The sequence below is a fragment of the Phytophthora infestans genome, genomic scaffold (assembly GCF_000142945.1).
Source record: "Phytophthora infestans T30-4 supercont1.10 genomic scaffold, whole genome shotgun sequence".
Classification (NCBI taxonomy): domain Eukaryota; phylum Oomycota; class Peronosporomycetes; order Peronosporales; family Peronosporaceae; genus Phytophthora; species Phytophthora infestans.
The window spans coordinates 2,161,756-2,177,631 of NW_003303749.1; the positions used below are offsets into that span (position 1 = coordinate 2,161,756).

Consider the following 15,876-nt stretch of genomic DNA (forward strand, 5'->3'; position numbering starts at 1 on the left):
GCAAATTGCCTCAAACACGGCAAAGCGACGCAACAACATCTGGCACACGCAAAAAATTGCTGCCGAGGAAACAAAAACTGCAGCCAAGAGCGATTCATAATCCTTTCATATGTTCCGCGCTATTACCAGTAGATGCTTCGGCAAATTTGTTCCTCAATTTGGGAGTTCTTGTGGTTCACCAGTATTAATATTGGGGAATGCCGGTTGTGAGACGACACCTGGTCCCCAACCGACCCAACCCGCGAGCTTAGCTAGGCAACGACGATCCTTGGATAGAAAACTGGAGATGCTACTTCAGCAATCAGCCTTGTTGCACTACCAAGGGTCTTGGTATTGGATGCTTTGGGTGTTTTTTTACCATCTAAATTTAACTACACGTAGCGCTGCGTTAGCTTAGTACAGAGTGGCTTTCTCCGCCGACCTAGGATTTTCCTGCTAATGTAACATTGACATTAAGAAGCTTCGAGTGAGAGATTGACTTGAAGAAAAACACGTCGGTTGACAACGGGCCAAAACTAATGAACATGGCTCAAACACCCTAGCACAGAAGGCAGAGGTATGCACCGGTATGGTGCACTCGGTGTGCGTGGTGACGCAAAAGACTACATTAATAAACGAGCTGCCATACACTGGTGGCAAGAAGGTGAGAGCTGTTCCTAACGAGGAGACCTCTGCATGTTGAGAGATTTGAAGTAGTTATTTCTCCGGGAAATCGGCCTTGTCTGAGCCCAGCGGCGAGCGAGGGTCATTCGGAGGTGAAGCGATCCGGAACGCGCTCTCGACGTCAGCAAGCATAGCCATCTTCGTCTTGTGCACCACGTTGCTGTACCACCACAGCAACGCCATGCTGCTCGCGCAGAGCACAATGTTAATCCAGAACACCGGGGTCAGTGTTGGAATGGCGGCCGGGAGCAGCGGAAGCACAATACGAGAGATCGAGGCAGCGGAACCTAGTAGGCCCATGAGGGTGCCCTGAGGTCGACCGCCTAGCAGCTTTGAGAACGCCGCCAACACCACGGCGGTCGTGATCGGGCAGCCCACGCTCCATACTAGGAACTCGGCAACCGCAAGCTGCGGAAAAGAGAGCTGTGTCGGCGCCACAACGAGCAGCACGTTGCCTGCTAGCAAGGTGACAAAGCCGAGCTGCACCCAGCTCACATCTCTGAGGCTGTGGCGGAAGTACTCAATTGAAAAATACGACAGTAGTCCCAGTAGTCCAAGGTAGAACTGGAAGTTGGATGCAGCCACCACGGCGCTCACGCTGTCAGGGTCCCTCCCCGTTGCGTCAATGAACAGCGGGATGTTCACCGTCTCAAACACGGACAAGATGCCACGCGCGTTGAAGTTCAGGAAGATGAAGACGGCCGCACCGATGTTCACAATGCGTTCAGGCATCGCCGTCGGGTCGCTCAGCGTGTTGCTCGTCGCTGCCGTTCGTGGAGACTCGAGCGGTCCATCGTGAACACCGACAGACTCGTCGTACACTGTGAACATTCCGACGATGGTCAGCAGGTTGAATATGATCAGGATCATACCGGGCGACGTGAACTTGTTGAAGTGGACGCCAAGCAGATACGAGTCCGTGTTGGCCACTAAACTGCCAAGACCTGGCGTCAAAGCATAGCCGAGGAACACAACCGTGGCCAGTAATGTCAAGTACGGCAGACGCTGGTTGATGGTCGTGATCGACGCCACATCAGCACGACACACACTGCGATTGCCAGCTCCGAAGCCCACGATAAACCGACTCGCAGCCAACGCTGTCAAGCTGCCAGACACGTGCTGGTCTGCGATGAGGTAGATGACGTTCCCCATCAAGCAGATACCTGACGATACGAGGTACACTGACCGGAACGAGTAGTGGTCACACATCCAGCCGAACACTGTGGACGAGATAAGGCGACCCACCGAGAAGAGCGACGTGAGCATGCCCATGAAGGCCAGATCGCCTCCCAGTGACTTGGTGTAGAGGAAGAGCGTCGCCAACACGACGCCGCGCGAGGATTCGGCTGCGAACTCGACGAAGTTAATCATGAACATGTTGATGTACCATTGTGACAAGCGGCGTCGCGGACTCGCGTCGAAGTTCTTGGGCTTAGGCAGCTCGGCAGTACCGTATGTGGCTCCAGCGTTGACGGATAGCGCAGTCATCGATGCGAAGCGAGGGCGCCGCTTTGGTGGGACTTGGAAGAATGTGGAATGAGCGCCCACATTGGATCGGCCGAGATCGGCGGGCGGGGCGACAGATTCGCAGGCATACTTTGCCTAGCATTTTAGTGAGACCTGGTCCAAGGCTTGGACCAAGCTGCTACGGCAACGTCAGAGGGCACACACAAAAAGGACGCGGTCGAACACGGGCAAAGTGTCGGCTGATTATCAGCCTGATACCTGCTGGTACCTGAAGACAAATGTCTCGTTGGATGCATGGAGTACAAAATGGAGAACGAGGCATACGATTCGAAAGCAAGGTGTTGCTGGTACACTTGTAGTCGCAAAAAACTTTGCCAACGTCAAGAACGAATCTTGGCCCAGCCCGATTGCAGTCCATCTGCTTTGAGTGCCACCGAGTGTCTGTCTGCATTATCTTTGCTCAACCGTGATTAGAGTTAAGCCATTTACGATGTTTTAATTTTCATACTGGTACCGTCGACAAAATATAGAATCGATGGCAGCGTGATGCTGCTGTGCCTCTCACCTAGCTCAGCCGCGCGGAGGTCTCCTTCAACAACGGTGGGCGTACTAAGGCGCTTGCACAGGCAATGCATACCCTAGATGCCGTTTCCTTCGGTCCCTCATGAATTTCATGATGAAACGAGTGACGTCCAGTGCAACGGCCCCAGCTGGTGGTGAGTTACAGCATGCCGGCTGAGTTTTAAACACGAACCAGGAAACCTAAAAAAGTATCTTCGCGTTGTTCCGGCCTCGCCCATCCCGCACTTGTTCCGGCCCTTCGCCATATGTTGAAGTGTTGAAGTTTTGAAAGCTACATTCACGCAGTTGCTGCGAATCACTTCGCACCGTAAAAGTGCACTTTAAATTATCCTTGGTCACCGCCAAGTTGGTGGTATTTATGCGCGTAGTGTAGGGTTCAAGCAGTTATGTATTTCAAGTGTAACAAAGTCTACGTAGTAGAACTCGCCTTCAGACGCGGTCCTTTGCAGCAACAACACTGGGAGGGTACGCTTTCTCGGTGTCGTCGAGCAAATTCCTCCTAGTCTCGTTCTCGAGGCGATTGAACCACCACAATATCACAATGCTCAAGACGCACAGCGAAATGTTAATCCAAAAAACGGGTGTCAGCGCCGATATGGCCGCAGGAACAAGGGGCAGTATAATGCGCGAGACCGAAGCAGCCGAGCCGAATAACCCCATCAGTGTGCCCTGCGGACGCCCTCCTAGCAGCTTCGAGAAGGCCGCAACACCGACTGCAGTCGTGATGGGGCATCCCACACTCCACACCAACATTTCCGCTACTCCAAGTTGCCCAATTGAGAGACTTGCAGGAGGCGCCACCGCCAGCACTGCGTTACCAGCTAGTAGCGAAACAAAGCCCAGCTGCACCCAGCTCACGTCGGAGATGGTATTGCGAAAGTACTCGATGGAGAAGTACGTCACCAGTCCAAGCAAGCCCAAGTAGAACTGAAAGTTAGAAGCCTCCACGACAGCGTCTACAGTGCTCGGATCCTTGCCGGTTGCCTGTAAAAACAACGGGATGTTCAACGTTTCGAAGACTGAGAGCATTCCTCTCGCGTTGAAATTCAGGAAGATGTATACAGAAGCACCAATGTAAATGATGCGATCGGGCAGACTAACGTTGTCGCTTCGGGCACGGCTAGTCTGGGTTCTTGGGACAGACTCTTCGGGGCCATCAGCGGGTTTCACGGACACATCGTACGCGAAGAGCATGCCAATTATGGACAAGATGTTGAGCACGACAAGAATTGCACCTGGAGCGGTAAACTGGTTCATGTGAATGCCCAGCACATACGTGTCAGTGCTGGCCACTAGACTTCCAAGTCCTGGAGTAAGAGCGTAGGCCAGGAACTCGACTGTGGATAGAACGGTAATGTACGGCAAGCGCTGGCTGATCGTTGTCATGGCGGCCACATCGGCGCGGCAAACACTGCGGTTGCCAGCTCCAAAGCCAACAATAAAGCGACTTGCAGAGAGCACAATTAGACTTCCAGTCACACTGCTCTCCGCCAACAAATACACAATATTGCCCAACAAGCAAAAGCTAGAGGAGACGAGGTACACGAACCGGAAGGAGTAGTGGTCACACATCCAACCGAACAGCATCGACGATATGAGGCGTCCAACTGAAAAGAGCGACGTGAGTAGTCCCATTTGACTTAAGCCTCCACCGAGTGACTTGGCGTACAGGAAGAGTGTGGCCAGCACCACACCGCGAGACGCCTCTGCAGCGAACTCCACAAAGTTGATCATGGCCATGTTGGCGTACCATTTCATGACACGGTTGGATTTTTGTATCGGTTTGTCTTCAATCGAACCATACGACGCATTGCGTCGATCGTCTTGCAGTGGCACAGTCGAGTAGTTCATCATGGCAATGGGGAGTCTTGCGGCAAGCAACTACGCAGTAAATTGCAAAGTGTCTGTCGCAAATAAGAAAACGACTCTTCGAAACGGATTCTGAATCTGCAAATGCGATGCAACAATGCTCGTTTCAGACAAAAAGTTGCCAGACAACTGCAACGATTTTAAAAAAGTTTCTTCAACACTATTTGAGTGTTTATAGTTAGTTCATCAACAAGTTATCTTCAAAATCCACCTTGTCAGAGCCCAGCGGAGATCGCAGGTCATTCGGTGGTGACACCGCCCGATATGCGCTCTCGACATCTGCAAGCAGATCGACCTTGGTCCGGTACACCAACTTGCTGTACCACCACAGCAGCGCCACACTTAGACCGCACAGTGCGATGTTGATCATGAACACTGGGGTCAGCGTCGGGATGGCAGCAGGCAACAGCGGCAAAATAATGCGCGAAACGGAGCCTGCAGATCCCAGCAAGCCCATGAGTGTACCCTGCGGTCTTCCGCCAAGCAACTTGGAGAAGGCAGCCACCACAACCGCAGTGGTGATCGGACAGCCAATGCTCCACACCAAAAGCTCCGCAAACGCCAAGCGGTCAAACGTCAGAGACGCGGGCATCACCACCAGGAGAACATTACCCAACAGCAAGAACATAAATCCGAGCTGCACCCAGCTGACATCCGTCATGCTCTTGCGGAAATATTCGATGGAAAAGTAGGACACGAGTCCCAGTAGACCCAAGTAGAACTGGAAGTTGGAAGCGTCCACCACTGCGGCGACACTGTCGGGGTCGCTACCGGTTACTTGAAGGAACAGCGGGATGTTCACCGTCTCGAATACCGACAAGATGCCGCGCGCAGTGAAGTTGAGGAAGATAAACACCATGGCGCCAATGTTCACGATACGCTCGGGCATGGACGTCAAGTCGGACAGTGTGTTTTTCGTTGCAGCGGTGTTCGGGGACTCCAACGGACCGTCGTGGATGCCGATAGACCCATCATAGGTAGTCAACATGCTGAAGATCGTCAGTAGATTAAACACCACGAGGATGACGCCGGGTGAGGTGAACTTGTTGAAGTGCACGCCGCAGAAGAACACGTCCACATCAGCCACGAGACTGCCGAGTCCTGGCGTCAAAGCATAGCCGAGGAAAACGACTGTCGCAAGGATCGTGAGATAGCGCAGCCGCTGGGTGATGGTGGTCATGGCTGCGACATTGGCACGACACACACTGCGGTTGCCAGCGCCAAAGCCCACGATGAACCGACTGACTGCCAGCGCAGTCAAGCTGTCGGTAACGTGGATGTCGGCCATGAGGTAGATGAGGTTGCCTAGTAGGCAGATGCCCGACGACACGAGGTACACGGAGCGGAACGAGTACCGGTCGCACATCCAGCCGAACACTGTGGACGAGATAAGACGCCCCACTGAGAAGAGGGAAGTGAGCAAGCCCATGAAGGCCAAATCGCCGCCCAGCGACTTGTTGTAGAGGAAGAGTGTGGCCAGCACGACGCCGCGCGAGGATTCGGCCGCGAACTCGACGAAGTTGATGAGAGCCATGTTGATGTACCATTGCGTGAGACGGCGGCGAGGGCTTAGAGTAAAGTTCTTCGGCGGAGTGTCAGTCCCCACGGCTCCATATGAAGCTCTGGCGCTGGGATTAAGTGTAGGATAATGGACCATAGCGCGAGCTTGTTCGCTCGATGAAAACTTTACTTTAGCGCGACGAAGCAGATCCAGGAATGAAGCAATGAGTAGCGAGAGCTGTGACGTCGGTGACAATCATTCCTTGGCTCATGTGAATCTTCTGGTCTTACTGTATGTTTGTCCTTACATGTATAAACGCGCCGAAATTTGACTTCATTTCAGTAAGACTAGAGCGCTGAAGATTCTGCATTTTTCGTGTGGATACACAGAAGCAGCATAAAATATCGTGGCATATGGATTTCCGAGGTTGTTGACACACAGGAAATCATGCATTGCCGGCACTTTCCAGAAAGTTTTCTGCTATCCTTTGGGCATGCGTGCGACTCCACCATCCATGGGACACACCAGTACAGAATCTGAGCAGCAATATCTTGTTGCACGCCATTAAAACAGTGGTCACTTTGCACTCAGTATTACCACCACAGTAGCATTTGGGTTCAAAGGAGTTAAAAGTGGCTAGCCTATTCGTCAAATGCATCGTATAGCAGCTTTCCTAAAACTTACAAAAACCTGTTGATTCTTGTCTGACATTTTACTACTAACGAAACGGGTGGTTGCTTCTACTCCGCTGGTGAAAGGCAGAATTGCCGGAATGAAAACAACACTTGTGTGTTGCTGACTGGAAAGGCAGGCACCTATCTTCTCAACATTGGATTCCAAGTGTCCACAAGCGACACGAACCATTTACTTTACGAAAACAGCCATTGGGTGAGCTCAGCCATGATGTTTTGGACCAAAACAGTTTAAAACTGTTTTGGTCCAAAACATCATGTGGGAGTCTCATCAGGGTCGCTCCACGCCATGGCACGAAATGCTTTGATCCGATTGGATGAGCGCTTGCTAGGGCTAGAGTTTAAAGTAAATAAAATGACAGGAAGTGCCACGGATGGCATTTGCAAGTGCCATGCTACTTTTATCTTCAATAATGTATGATCTAAAAATAGTTTTCATGATGGCACAATGGCAGGGCAATTCTATTCGTAACCATGCCATGCCATGGCTCAATTTCTAGTGCCATGGCATGCGTGGCACGCGTGGCAGTGGTTAAGAGCCACCCTGAGGGTGGCTCTTAACCACTTAAACTTGGAACCACGACAGCGATTCGAAGGCCTTTCGCGTGCCTTCCGAAGCGCTTAAGTGAAGCCACCTGGGCGAAAAGCAGTCGTCCGTATCTGCGATCCAGAATAAATAAGCAGCAGAGTACTATTGTAATTAGATGGAAAGACTGCTACATCTTGAGTGAGGTACACTGTGTACACACTATGTGACGGTCACACAGCACCTTGCGTTGGCTTCCGAGAGTTTACAAACTCTCAGTGAACGGCAGTTCACAGGTCCCCTTTTGAGTGAAGTGACCAATTTAAGGACGAATATCATCACCGTGCCGACACAGTTTTTAGCTTGATTAAAGTAATGGCAATATTACTGCCACGACGGGTTTTGACCAATGAAATCAGTAATTAAAATATATCAACCAATAAGACCTGCTAGGGATAGGGTAAAATGATGCCGACGCCATGCTGATGTTTAATGAAGGCAAGGGGGGAGGGGGATATGTTAAAAATCAATACATCCACAAGTTGGGCGCACATCATTCGTGTATTTGCTTTTTCGCCGACAAATTACTCCAATTCATTATGAGTCTGGAAGACCTCGCTCCCTTAAACTCTCAGCGCGCTCGCCAAACGGCAATCAACACCTTCAGTCGCTTCATTGCGGCCGATGGCGTCTCCATGAGCTTCGTTGCGGTATCTCTGGTCGCGGATGCAAGTGGTGCCGTCTTCCTAAAGCTGCAAGACCGTTTCGGCGTCCACCTAGCATTTTTTGAAGGGCCGCGGAGGCAAACCGCTTACAAGGAGCTCAGTCATGAGCTACTACCGCCATGTGAAGAACTGGCTTCTTGACACGTACCCGAAGCACAGAGCTACAATCGAGAAGAAGCTACTCAAGATGGGTCAAACCCTTGAACGGCAATGCCTCAAGCGTGTTGATGGGGAGATGATCAATAAAGTACCGGCTTGCACGAAGGAGGACCTACGAATTCTCATGGGTGGGCTTTACTATGATGCGACCAGTTCCAAAAACTATCAGGACGCAGCACTACTCGCGCTAATGTGGTATGCGCTTGGCCGCGCGTCGGATCTAGGCTTCGTGTTCAAGGGAAATCTGCAGCGGGGCTGCCGTAGCTTTAGCGTCAGAGGAAGACGTTCGACGCAAAGAGTCACTAATACTAAGTTCCTTATCCAAAGGACACTTACAGCCCAAGACCAGGGCTCAAAGTTAATACCTTAACTTTTATGCTTCAAAACCAGAAGTGTTTTATTTACTATTATTGCGGCCAAGCCGCCTAGGGGTAAATGTATCTGTTTAACTATCTAGCATAGTTAAACCTAATCAAATGCATAACGTGTGGCTTTCGGCCAACGTACTGAGAGACCTTGTTAACTCTCCAACTTATGTACTGAGAGTTTGTTAATTATCCGGGTACTTCGTACCCCTGTGTGTTCCACACCATGTAACCCCGTTACCACTAAGATGAGAACATTCCGTTCTCGAAACTCTCCTCAGCGAGGTCACGTCTTGTTAAGACGGCGGAGGTTACTACACCTCACACCAGCGTTTTACAGCTCCGTGAGCTCACAAACGCCTACGCATCGTTGATGCCCAACTTCTCGTCGTCGGCCCACGGTCCAATGTTCAAGCGCAGCGCGCATCTTGCTCTCAAGCAGTCTCAGACGTACGCTCGCGCTCCGCGCCTACTCCATGAGCTGTAAACCGCTTAGAGCAATGCTCTTGACTCATTCGAGTCGTCGACAACAGCTCAGCGGTTGAATACTCGCTTCACAAGCGATAGGTCGGTGGTTCGAACCCACCAGGGCACAGCCCTCTCGTTCCATGAACGATTGTTCACGCTTGGACAAGCTTAAGGGCAACACCCTTTTAGCTTAATGGTTGAGCGTTGGCTTTGGAAGCTACAGGTCGGGGGTTCGAACCCTCCAGGGCACAGCCCTCTCGTTCCATGAACGATTGTTCACGCTTGGACAAGCTTAAGGGCAACACCCTTTTAGCTCAATGGTTGAGCGTTGGCTTTGGAAGCTACAGGTCGGGGGTTCGAACCCTCCAGGGCACAGCCCTCTCGTTCCATGAACTGTTGTCCTTGAATGGACAAGCTTAAGGGCAACGCCCTTTCAGCTCAGTGGTCGAGTGCTGGCTTTGGAAGCCACAGGTCGGTGGTTCAAATCCACCCGGGCGCAGCCCTCTCATACCATGAGTAGTCCGTTCTCGGACTGGCGTACGGGCATCGCCCTTATAGCTCAATGGTAGAGCTCCGGCCTGTCAAGCCAAAGGCTAGTGGTTCGATCCCCGTCCGGGACACCACTTTCGCTGTTACAGCGCATCCACATTTGGATCAGCTCATCGAGCAAGTTGTTTCAAAACAACTATGCGTCTATCGAGACGCTTGTGCCTGAACCTTGTTCAGCACAACACGAAGCGCCTGCTTCCTTCGGGACCATGTCCCTAACACTACGAGGTCTCTCCACCTCCTGCTCCCGCTGCGAGCACCGCTCATACGTACGAGCTGGCTGCTGCAGCCACTGGTCAGAGCCTGAGCTCAGCTACTGACCTGATCGCTCCCCACTCTAGTGGGAGGCGCCCAGCGCCTGGCGACGCTGTCGCACGCCATGGTGGCGCTTCGGCACATGATGTGCCTGGTCGTAAGCGTCAACGACGTGAGGGCAATCTTACCGGAGGATAACCTCAAACTCCCATGAGTTCTGTGAGTGAGGGTAACCCCTCCACTTCACCAAGTACTGGGTACGACCCTGGCGTCCCCGCCACGCCACAAGGCGTTCCACGTGAAAGTGGAGCTCACCATGCTCATCGAGCAGAGCAGGAGGAGGCCTTGCCTCCGCCGGGCTCTCGCGGGGAGAGTCAGCACTTGCCGGAACGACGTCTGCGTCCATACGACGACGGCGTCCACGACGCGAACGTTCACGTTCACCGCCCATCGGTCGATCTCGAAGAGATGATCCACCTTGTGGATAGGTTAGAGCCACCACTGTTGACTCACAACCAAATCTCGGACCTTGAGCGTCCAGTCGCTCGGCTGAATGTTCTGCTTGCCTTGCTCCTGCATCTCGAGCACTTCATCCGCGACCTGTGGCTCTGCCACATGCTGTTGATCAACCATCTGTGGATCCACCACTTGCTGTCGTTCAGCCTCCCGTGGCTCTACCACCTGCTGCCCTGCAGCTGTCTGTGGCCCAGCCACCGTTGGTGCCAACGCCTCCGCGCTCACCTGAGCGTGTCTTGGTATGGCTTAAGCAAGCCAACATAGAAGACCGGATGCGTGCGCATCTTCTTCGGAAGGTTGAGCGTATACGCTAGGCTATTCCTGGCCACGACCTTGAACGGTCCTATAAACCGAGGTCTTAACTTCGTCTTGAAGACTGCAGACACTGCATGTGTAGGTAGGTTTTTTGCGTTTAATAAAACTTGGTCACCGACCTCAAACCTCACAACATTGCTTCTGCCCTTAGCATCTGCATGTTCCTTCTGCGTGTCTTGGCTTTCAGCCATAGCGTCGCGTACTTGACGCATTACGCTCAGTTTTAAAGAGACAAAGTCATCGACTTGCTTGCGAGCCGCAACAGGGCTGACATCAGCTAGCCGCTCGGCTATCCCTCCCCCATCAAGCCCTGAGCCACTGCGTGGCGGCGTCAGTGGGACGCGAGGGTTAATCAAGCCGCTCACATAGAACGGAGTGTAGCCTGTCGAGGCGTGCACTGCATTATTTAATGCGAACTCAACGAGTGGGAGCATCTGGCTCCAGCGTTTTGGCGCCTCAGCGCATACGCTTCGGAGGGTGTCCTCCACAACGCGATTCACGCGTTCGGTCTGACCATCGGTCTGCGGATGGTCCGCTGTGGACATGTCCAAACGAGTGCCGAGCATCATCTCTCTCAGAGAATGGCAAGATGGCTTTCCTTCTTTGCCGAGTATAACTTCGAGGTGAAGTACAAGCCGGGGCGGCTTAATGTAGTGGCCGATGCGCTCTCGCGCAGGCCGGACTACGAATTAGCTCATGCCACGACAGTGACGTCGTCAGTGCCTGACTTGATACGCAGAGCGTATGCACAGGACGACATGTGCGTAGCGCTGCTACGGGCTCTTGGGAGCGAAGAGTTTAAAAACTCTGACAAGGAATTGTCTGGGCGCTTACGCGCGAGGCTGCATCGATACTCGCTCGATGGTGGTCTGCTGTACTACAGCACCGACTCTGAGGATAACCCTCGTGTAGTCGTTCCTCATGATGAGGATCTAGAGTATCGAATCCTCTATGAGGTTCATGATACGCCCGTGGGCGGGCACTTAGGTCGGGAGAAGACCTATGGCTCGGTGAGCTCGATGTACTGGTGACCCAAGATGTATAAGTGGGTCGGCACCTATGTACGCACGTGTGAGACGTGTCAACGGACAAAGTCCGCGCCGAACACGGCAGCGCCATTGGCGAGTTTGCCTGTCCCCAAGGGATGCTGGCAGTCCATGAGTATGGACTTTGTATTTGGCCTTCCCAAGAATAAGGCGGGAAACACGGGTATAGTGGTGTAGACCGATTGAACAAGATGGCTCATTTAGCGGCAGTGCCGGACACCATTGATGGTGAAGGTACAGCTTTGCTGTTTTTAGACCGAGTATTTCGCCAACATGGCTTGCCTGAGGCAAATGTCTCGGATCGAGACCCGCGCTTCACCGCGAAGTTCTGGACGTCCCTCTTCAGAGACCGAGCCCGGCCGGATGAGGGCGGTGTGGCGACATCTTCGTCACCACCACCGGATGCAGCAGCACCATCTCTCCTCGAAGAGGATACAGTGTCCCGCAAGACACTCGGCTGAAAGCCAAGAGGTTCTTGACCTTCACACAGTGAACTAGGTGTCACTTCACCTGCATCTCCTGGGCCACACTCATGATGCCTCGACTCGCAGTCGACCGCGACCCTCGGGTCACGCAGCGGTAGGTCATCGACCAGATTCGTACCACTCAGTGGATTACGCGCCACTCCGCGCTCGTCCTCCCAGCAGTTGGTCATTGACCTGACCTGCACCGCTCAGCGGATAGCGTGCCGCACCACGTACGCCCTCAGGGCAAACAGCAACCTCGTTGCTAAAAATTTCGGACATACCAATGTCCAGCACTACGGCCGCCTCGGCCTCGTGCTCGCGTCAAAAGCGCTTCTGCTTCCTAGCAGAGGTGGGTGTATGACTCACGAAAGCTCCACTAGGAGCAGGGTGCGACGCACCCAGTTTTTTCGACTTCCAGTCGATCCATGGCTCATGGCGTTCCAGCCATGCCATGCCAAGGATGAGGTTATACCTCGCATCCAGGTCTAAGACCAAATAGCGTTCCACGCTATCGAAGTTCTCAAACTTCACTCCAAGGTCGACAGAGACCTTCGACACAGTTACCAGTGTCCCCGTCGCGAGACGGACAGAGATCGTATCTCTCGTTGGTACTTCCAGTGCCTCAGCATACAGCTGACTCCCTTCCAGGGTGGAGCGACGGGCGTAGTTGCCCGAGGCTCCCGAGTCAATCAAGACTCTCCATGGCTTTGCAAAGCCCTTCACGTTCGCTTGAACGACCAGCAAGCCCGGCTTGCACACACTCTTTTCGTAAGAGAGCTCAACTCTCTTCGGGACTAAGCCCCGTTGTCCTCTACCTCCTCGAGGCACAACAGAACTCAGTTCTTCCCCAGTAGGCCGCCCCGCGCCTACTGGGAATTGCCGTTTCCCGGCGATGACCCGGAGGGTTGGCTCGCCGGAGCCTTGCGCTTCTTGCGCAGAGGGCAATATTGCTTCAAGTGCTTAGTGCTATTGCACACAAAGCATCGGCGGATGCGGACACGCTGCTCCGCAGCAAGAAGCTCCGCTTGATGAAGAAGCTCCGCTTCTTTAGCCATAGCTGAGATCCATCGGCTCTGGACCGCTCGAAGAGCTTGCGCTACCAGCGCTCCAACCAGGTCGCGCCGACCTGACGTCTTCGAAAGAGTTAGGGTGTACACGGAACACTTCCGTTCGAGCTGCGCTCACACGAAGTCCCTCCATGAACACGGTCACGCTGACCAGTTCAGGAAGAGGGTCCGCCGCCATTCCGGCGATAAGGGTTCTCAACTCTGTCCAATAACTCCTTCTTACCCTGGCGGGTAGCAAGGAACTTCGACCGGATACGGTGCGCCTGATTGGGCGGCGCGAGCACGCGCGAAAGCTGTTGCTTCAGCTGATCCCAAGTGGAAAATGCAGCGTCAACAGACGTGCCGCGCGTTAGTGCCCATTCGCGACCGCGACCTCCAAGCCTGGAGATAGCCAGCGCCACGCGCTGATGCTCAGACTGGAGCAGGGCCGCCATCTCGACCTCACGGGTCCAGAGAAGGAGATTCTCTCCATCCTTCCCCTCGAAGGTTTTTTACGCTCACCATGAGCGGTTTCAGTCTCATAGACTCTTCACGCGTCATCGACGCCGCCGCCGTTGCGGCGCTCATCTTCTCTTGGACATGCTCCAAGAGCGCGTTCTCGTAGTGGGAGAACGATTCCAGCCTGGCGGTGACCGCCTCTGGACCTTGCGTTGCAAGATGAGCCACGCCCTCCAGGCCAAGCAAGGACATAAGCTTAGTAAGCGCGTCCTGCTGCGCCGGGGGCAAATTCACGAGCACGGGGTGTTCCATCCTCGCAGAGGATATAGTCAACCGACTCAGGAGCGGGATTGACTACAAGTGCTACCAAGTGCAGCGGGGCTGCCGTAGCTTTAGCGTCAGAGGAAGACGTTCGACTCAAAGAGTCACTATTACTAAGTTCCTTATCCAAAGGACACTTACAGCCCAACCAGGGCTCAAAGTTAATACCTTGACTTCTATGCTTCAAAACCAGAAGTGTTTTATTTACTATTATTGCGGCCAAGCCGCCTAGGGGTAAATGTATCCGTTTAACTATCTAGCATAGTTAAACCTAATCAAATGCATAACGTGTGGCTTTTGGCCAACGTACTGAGAGACCTTGTGAACTCTCCAACTTCTGTACTGACAGTTTGTTAACTCTCCGGGTACTTCGTACCCCTGTGTGTTCCACACCATATAACCCCGGTACAAAATCTGTCAGTTAGTGCTGAAGGAGTAGTGTTTGTGAGATTAATTCGTGTGAAAAACAGCAGAAGAACAAAGGAATTCACTCTTTCCGGACAGAGAAAGCTTCATTACGTGTCCACTGCATGCTATTGCTAAGGCGTTGATGGTGCAAGACGCCCCTTGTGCGCAGTTGCTTGAGCACCCACATCTCGCAGCTACCTACGACGAAAGCTTGAACCCGCCTACCGACATTCCGCTGGCTGAAGCTCTGGATGTATGTGGTGAGCTCGACAGCTCAACCGAGCCCCCTCAAAAGAAGCGGAAGTTACCTGAAGAAAATATGAAGATCCACGCGTACGTGAACCGCGTTGTCAAGTCTGCTTCCGCTGCCCAGGCTAAAGCAAAGCCTACCGCAATTTGACTTCTCATTCGTTCAGACGCGGCGGAGCGCAGCATGCAAACCGCGACCCACTTCTTAGTGCTCAGTGGATTGTTGATCTGGGCTCATGGAATATGACAGCAACAAATAAGATGTTTGCGTATGTGTAACACGACAAGCGAGGATCAAAAGGTAGCTCGCGTTCTCATTAGATGGGATTTAAGCAAGAAGCCTCCCGTTCCGACGTTGTCTTGGTTTGATTCCGCAAGCAGACAAAGAGCGCTGAAGCTAAGCTACCTGCTGTTTCAGTCCAGCATTCACACTCAAGACCCCGACAGAAAAACCAACGGCCGCGTCGCTGAAGTCCTTAACGGCTTCATCGATCCAGTACTTTCCTGAGGTCATGGAGCGTTATTCTATGTGACTGTACGCAGCTAGGATGCGGCAATGTTTATTGACACTTGGGCTGACCAAAACGCAAGTAATGGCTTGGAGCTCCGAGCTTCAAAGCAAGGTGTCGCGGAAAGAGCTTGAAGAATCCTGTGGGGATGGCAAGAAATTGACAAGCGAGAACAAACTCATAAACCACCAAAACCGCAAATTGGAGAGCTGGTGGCGATGAATAGAGCTCTATTCGAAAGGGTCACAGCGCTTGAAACGCAAGCGGGTCGCTCTCAGCAGGATCGTGAGCCCACATCAGGTCAGTCGTCACCAGAAGTCGATCTCACCAATTCAAAAGGATGTGGAAGCAAGGCGTTACCGAAGAACCCTTCTGTTATTTGGTTTGAGTGGTATGCGTAGACTCCACGCCTGTGGAATGTATGCTCCGACCGTCAAAAGAAGTCGACCTACAAGTTCACATTAAACTACATGAAGCTATTCCTGCCTAACGGCTTTGTGCTCGATGAATCCTCTCCGGACTACTGCGACTAAGCTCAACGTGTTTGCTTGGAGGCCGAAGAAGGGCTATATAAGTTTTTCGAGGAATGCGGGACAAAGCGGGAAAATGGAAAATGGCTCGAGCGTACTGAAGCAACTGCGCAAATTTTACCATGAAGGTAAGCTTGATGCACATGTTAATGCTTTCCGTGCTCGTATTGCGATCGGTGGTATAATTGA

The 15,876-nt window shown here is 52.7% G+C and overlaps 3 protein-coding genes across 3 annotated transcripts; all 3 read right to left on the reverse strand.

The window, feature by feature from the left end:
• Positions 1 to 696: 696 nt before the first annotated feature.
• PITG_07086 (Major Facilitator Superfamily (MFS)) lies at positions 697 to 2,151 on the reverse strand (the record flags this gene model as incomplete). Its single annotated transcript, XM_002905005.1, has 1 exon — positions 697 to 2,151. One exon carries the CDS (start codon positions 2,149 to 2,151, stop codon positions 697 to 699), a length of 1,455 nt encoding a protein of 484 aa, XP_002905051.1.
• Positions 2,152 to 3,141: 990 nt separating this feature from the next.
• On the reverse strand, positions 3,142 to 4,566 carry PITG_07087 (Major Facilitator Superfamily (MFS); the record flags this gene model as incomplete). Its single annotated transcript, XM_002905006.1, has 1 exon — positions 3,142 to 4,566. One exon carries the CDS (start codon positions 4,564 to 4,566, stop codon positions 3,142 to 3,144), a length of 1,425 nt encoding a protein of 474 aa, XP_002905052.1.
• A 193-nt stretch (positions 4,567 to 4,759) lies between these two features.
• Positions 4,760 to 6,238, reverse strand: PITG_07088 (Major Facilitator Superfamily (MFS); the record flags this gene model as incomplete). Its single annotated transcript, XM_002905007.1, has 1 exon — positions 4,760 to 6,238. The coding sequence occupies one exon, from the start codon at positions 6,236 to 6,238 to the stop codon at positions 4,760 to 4,762; it is 1,479 nt and encodes a 492-aa protein (XP_002905053.1).
• Between the last annotated feature and the right edge of the window lie 9,638 nt (positions 6,239 to 15,876).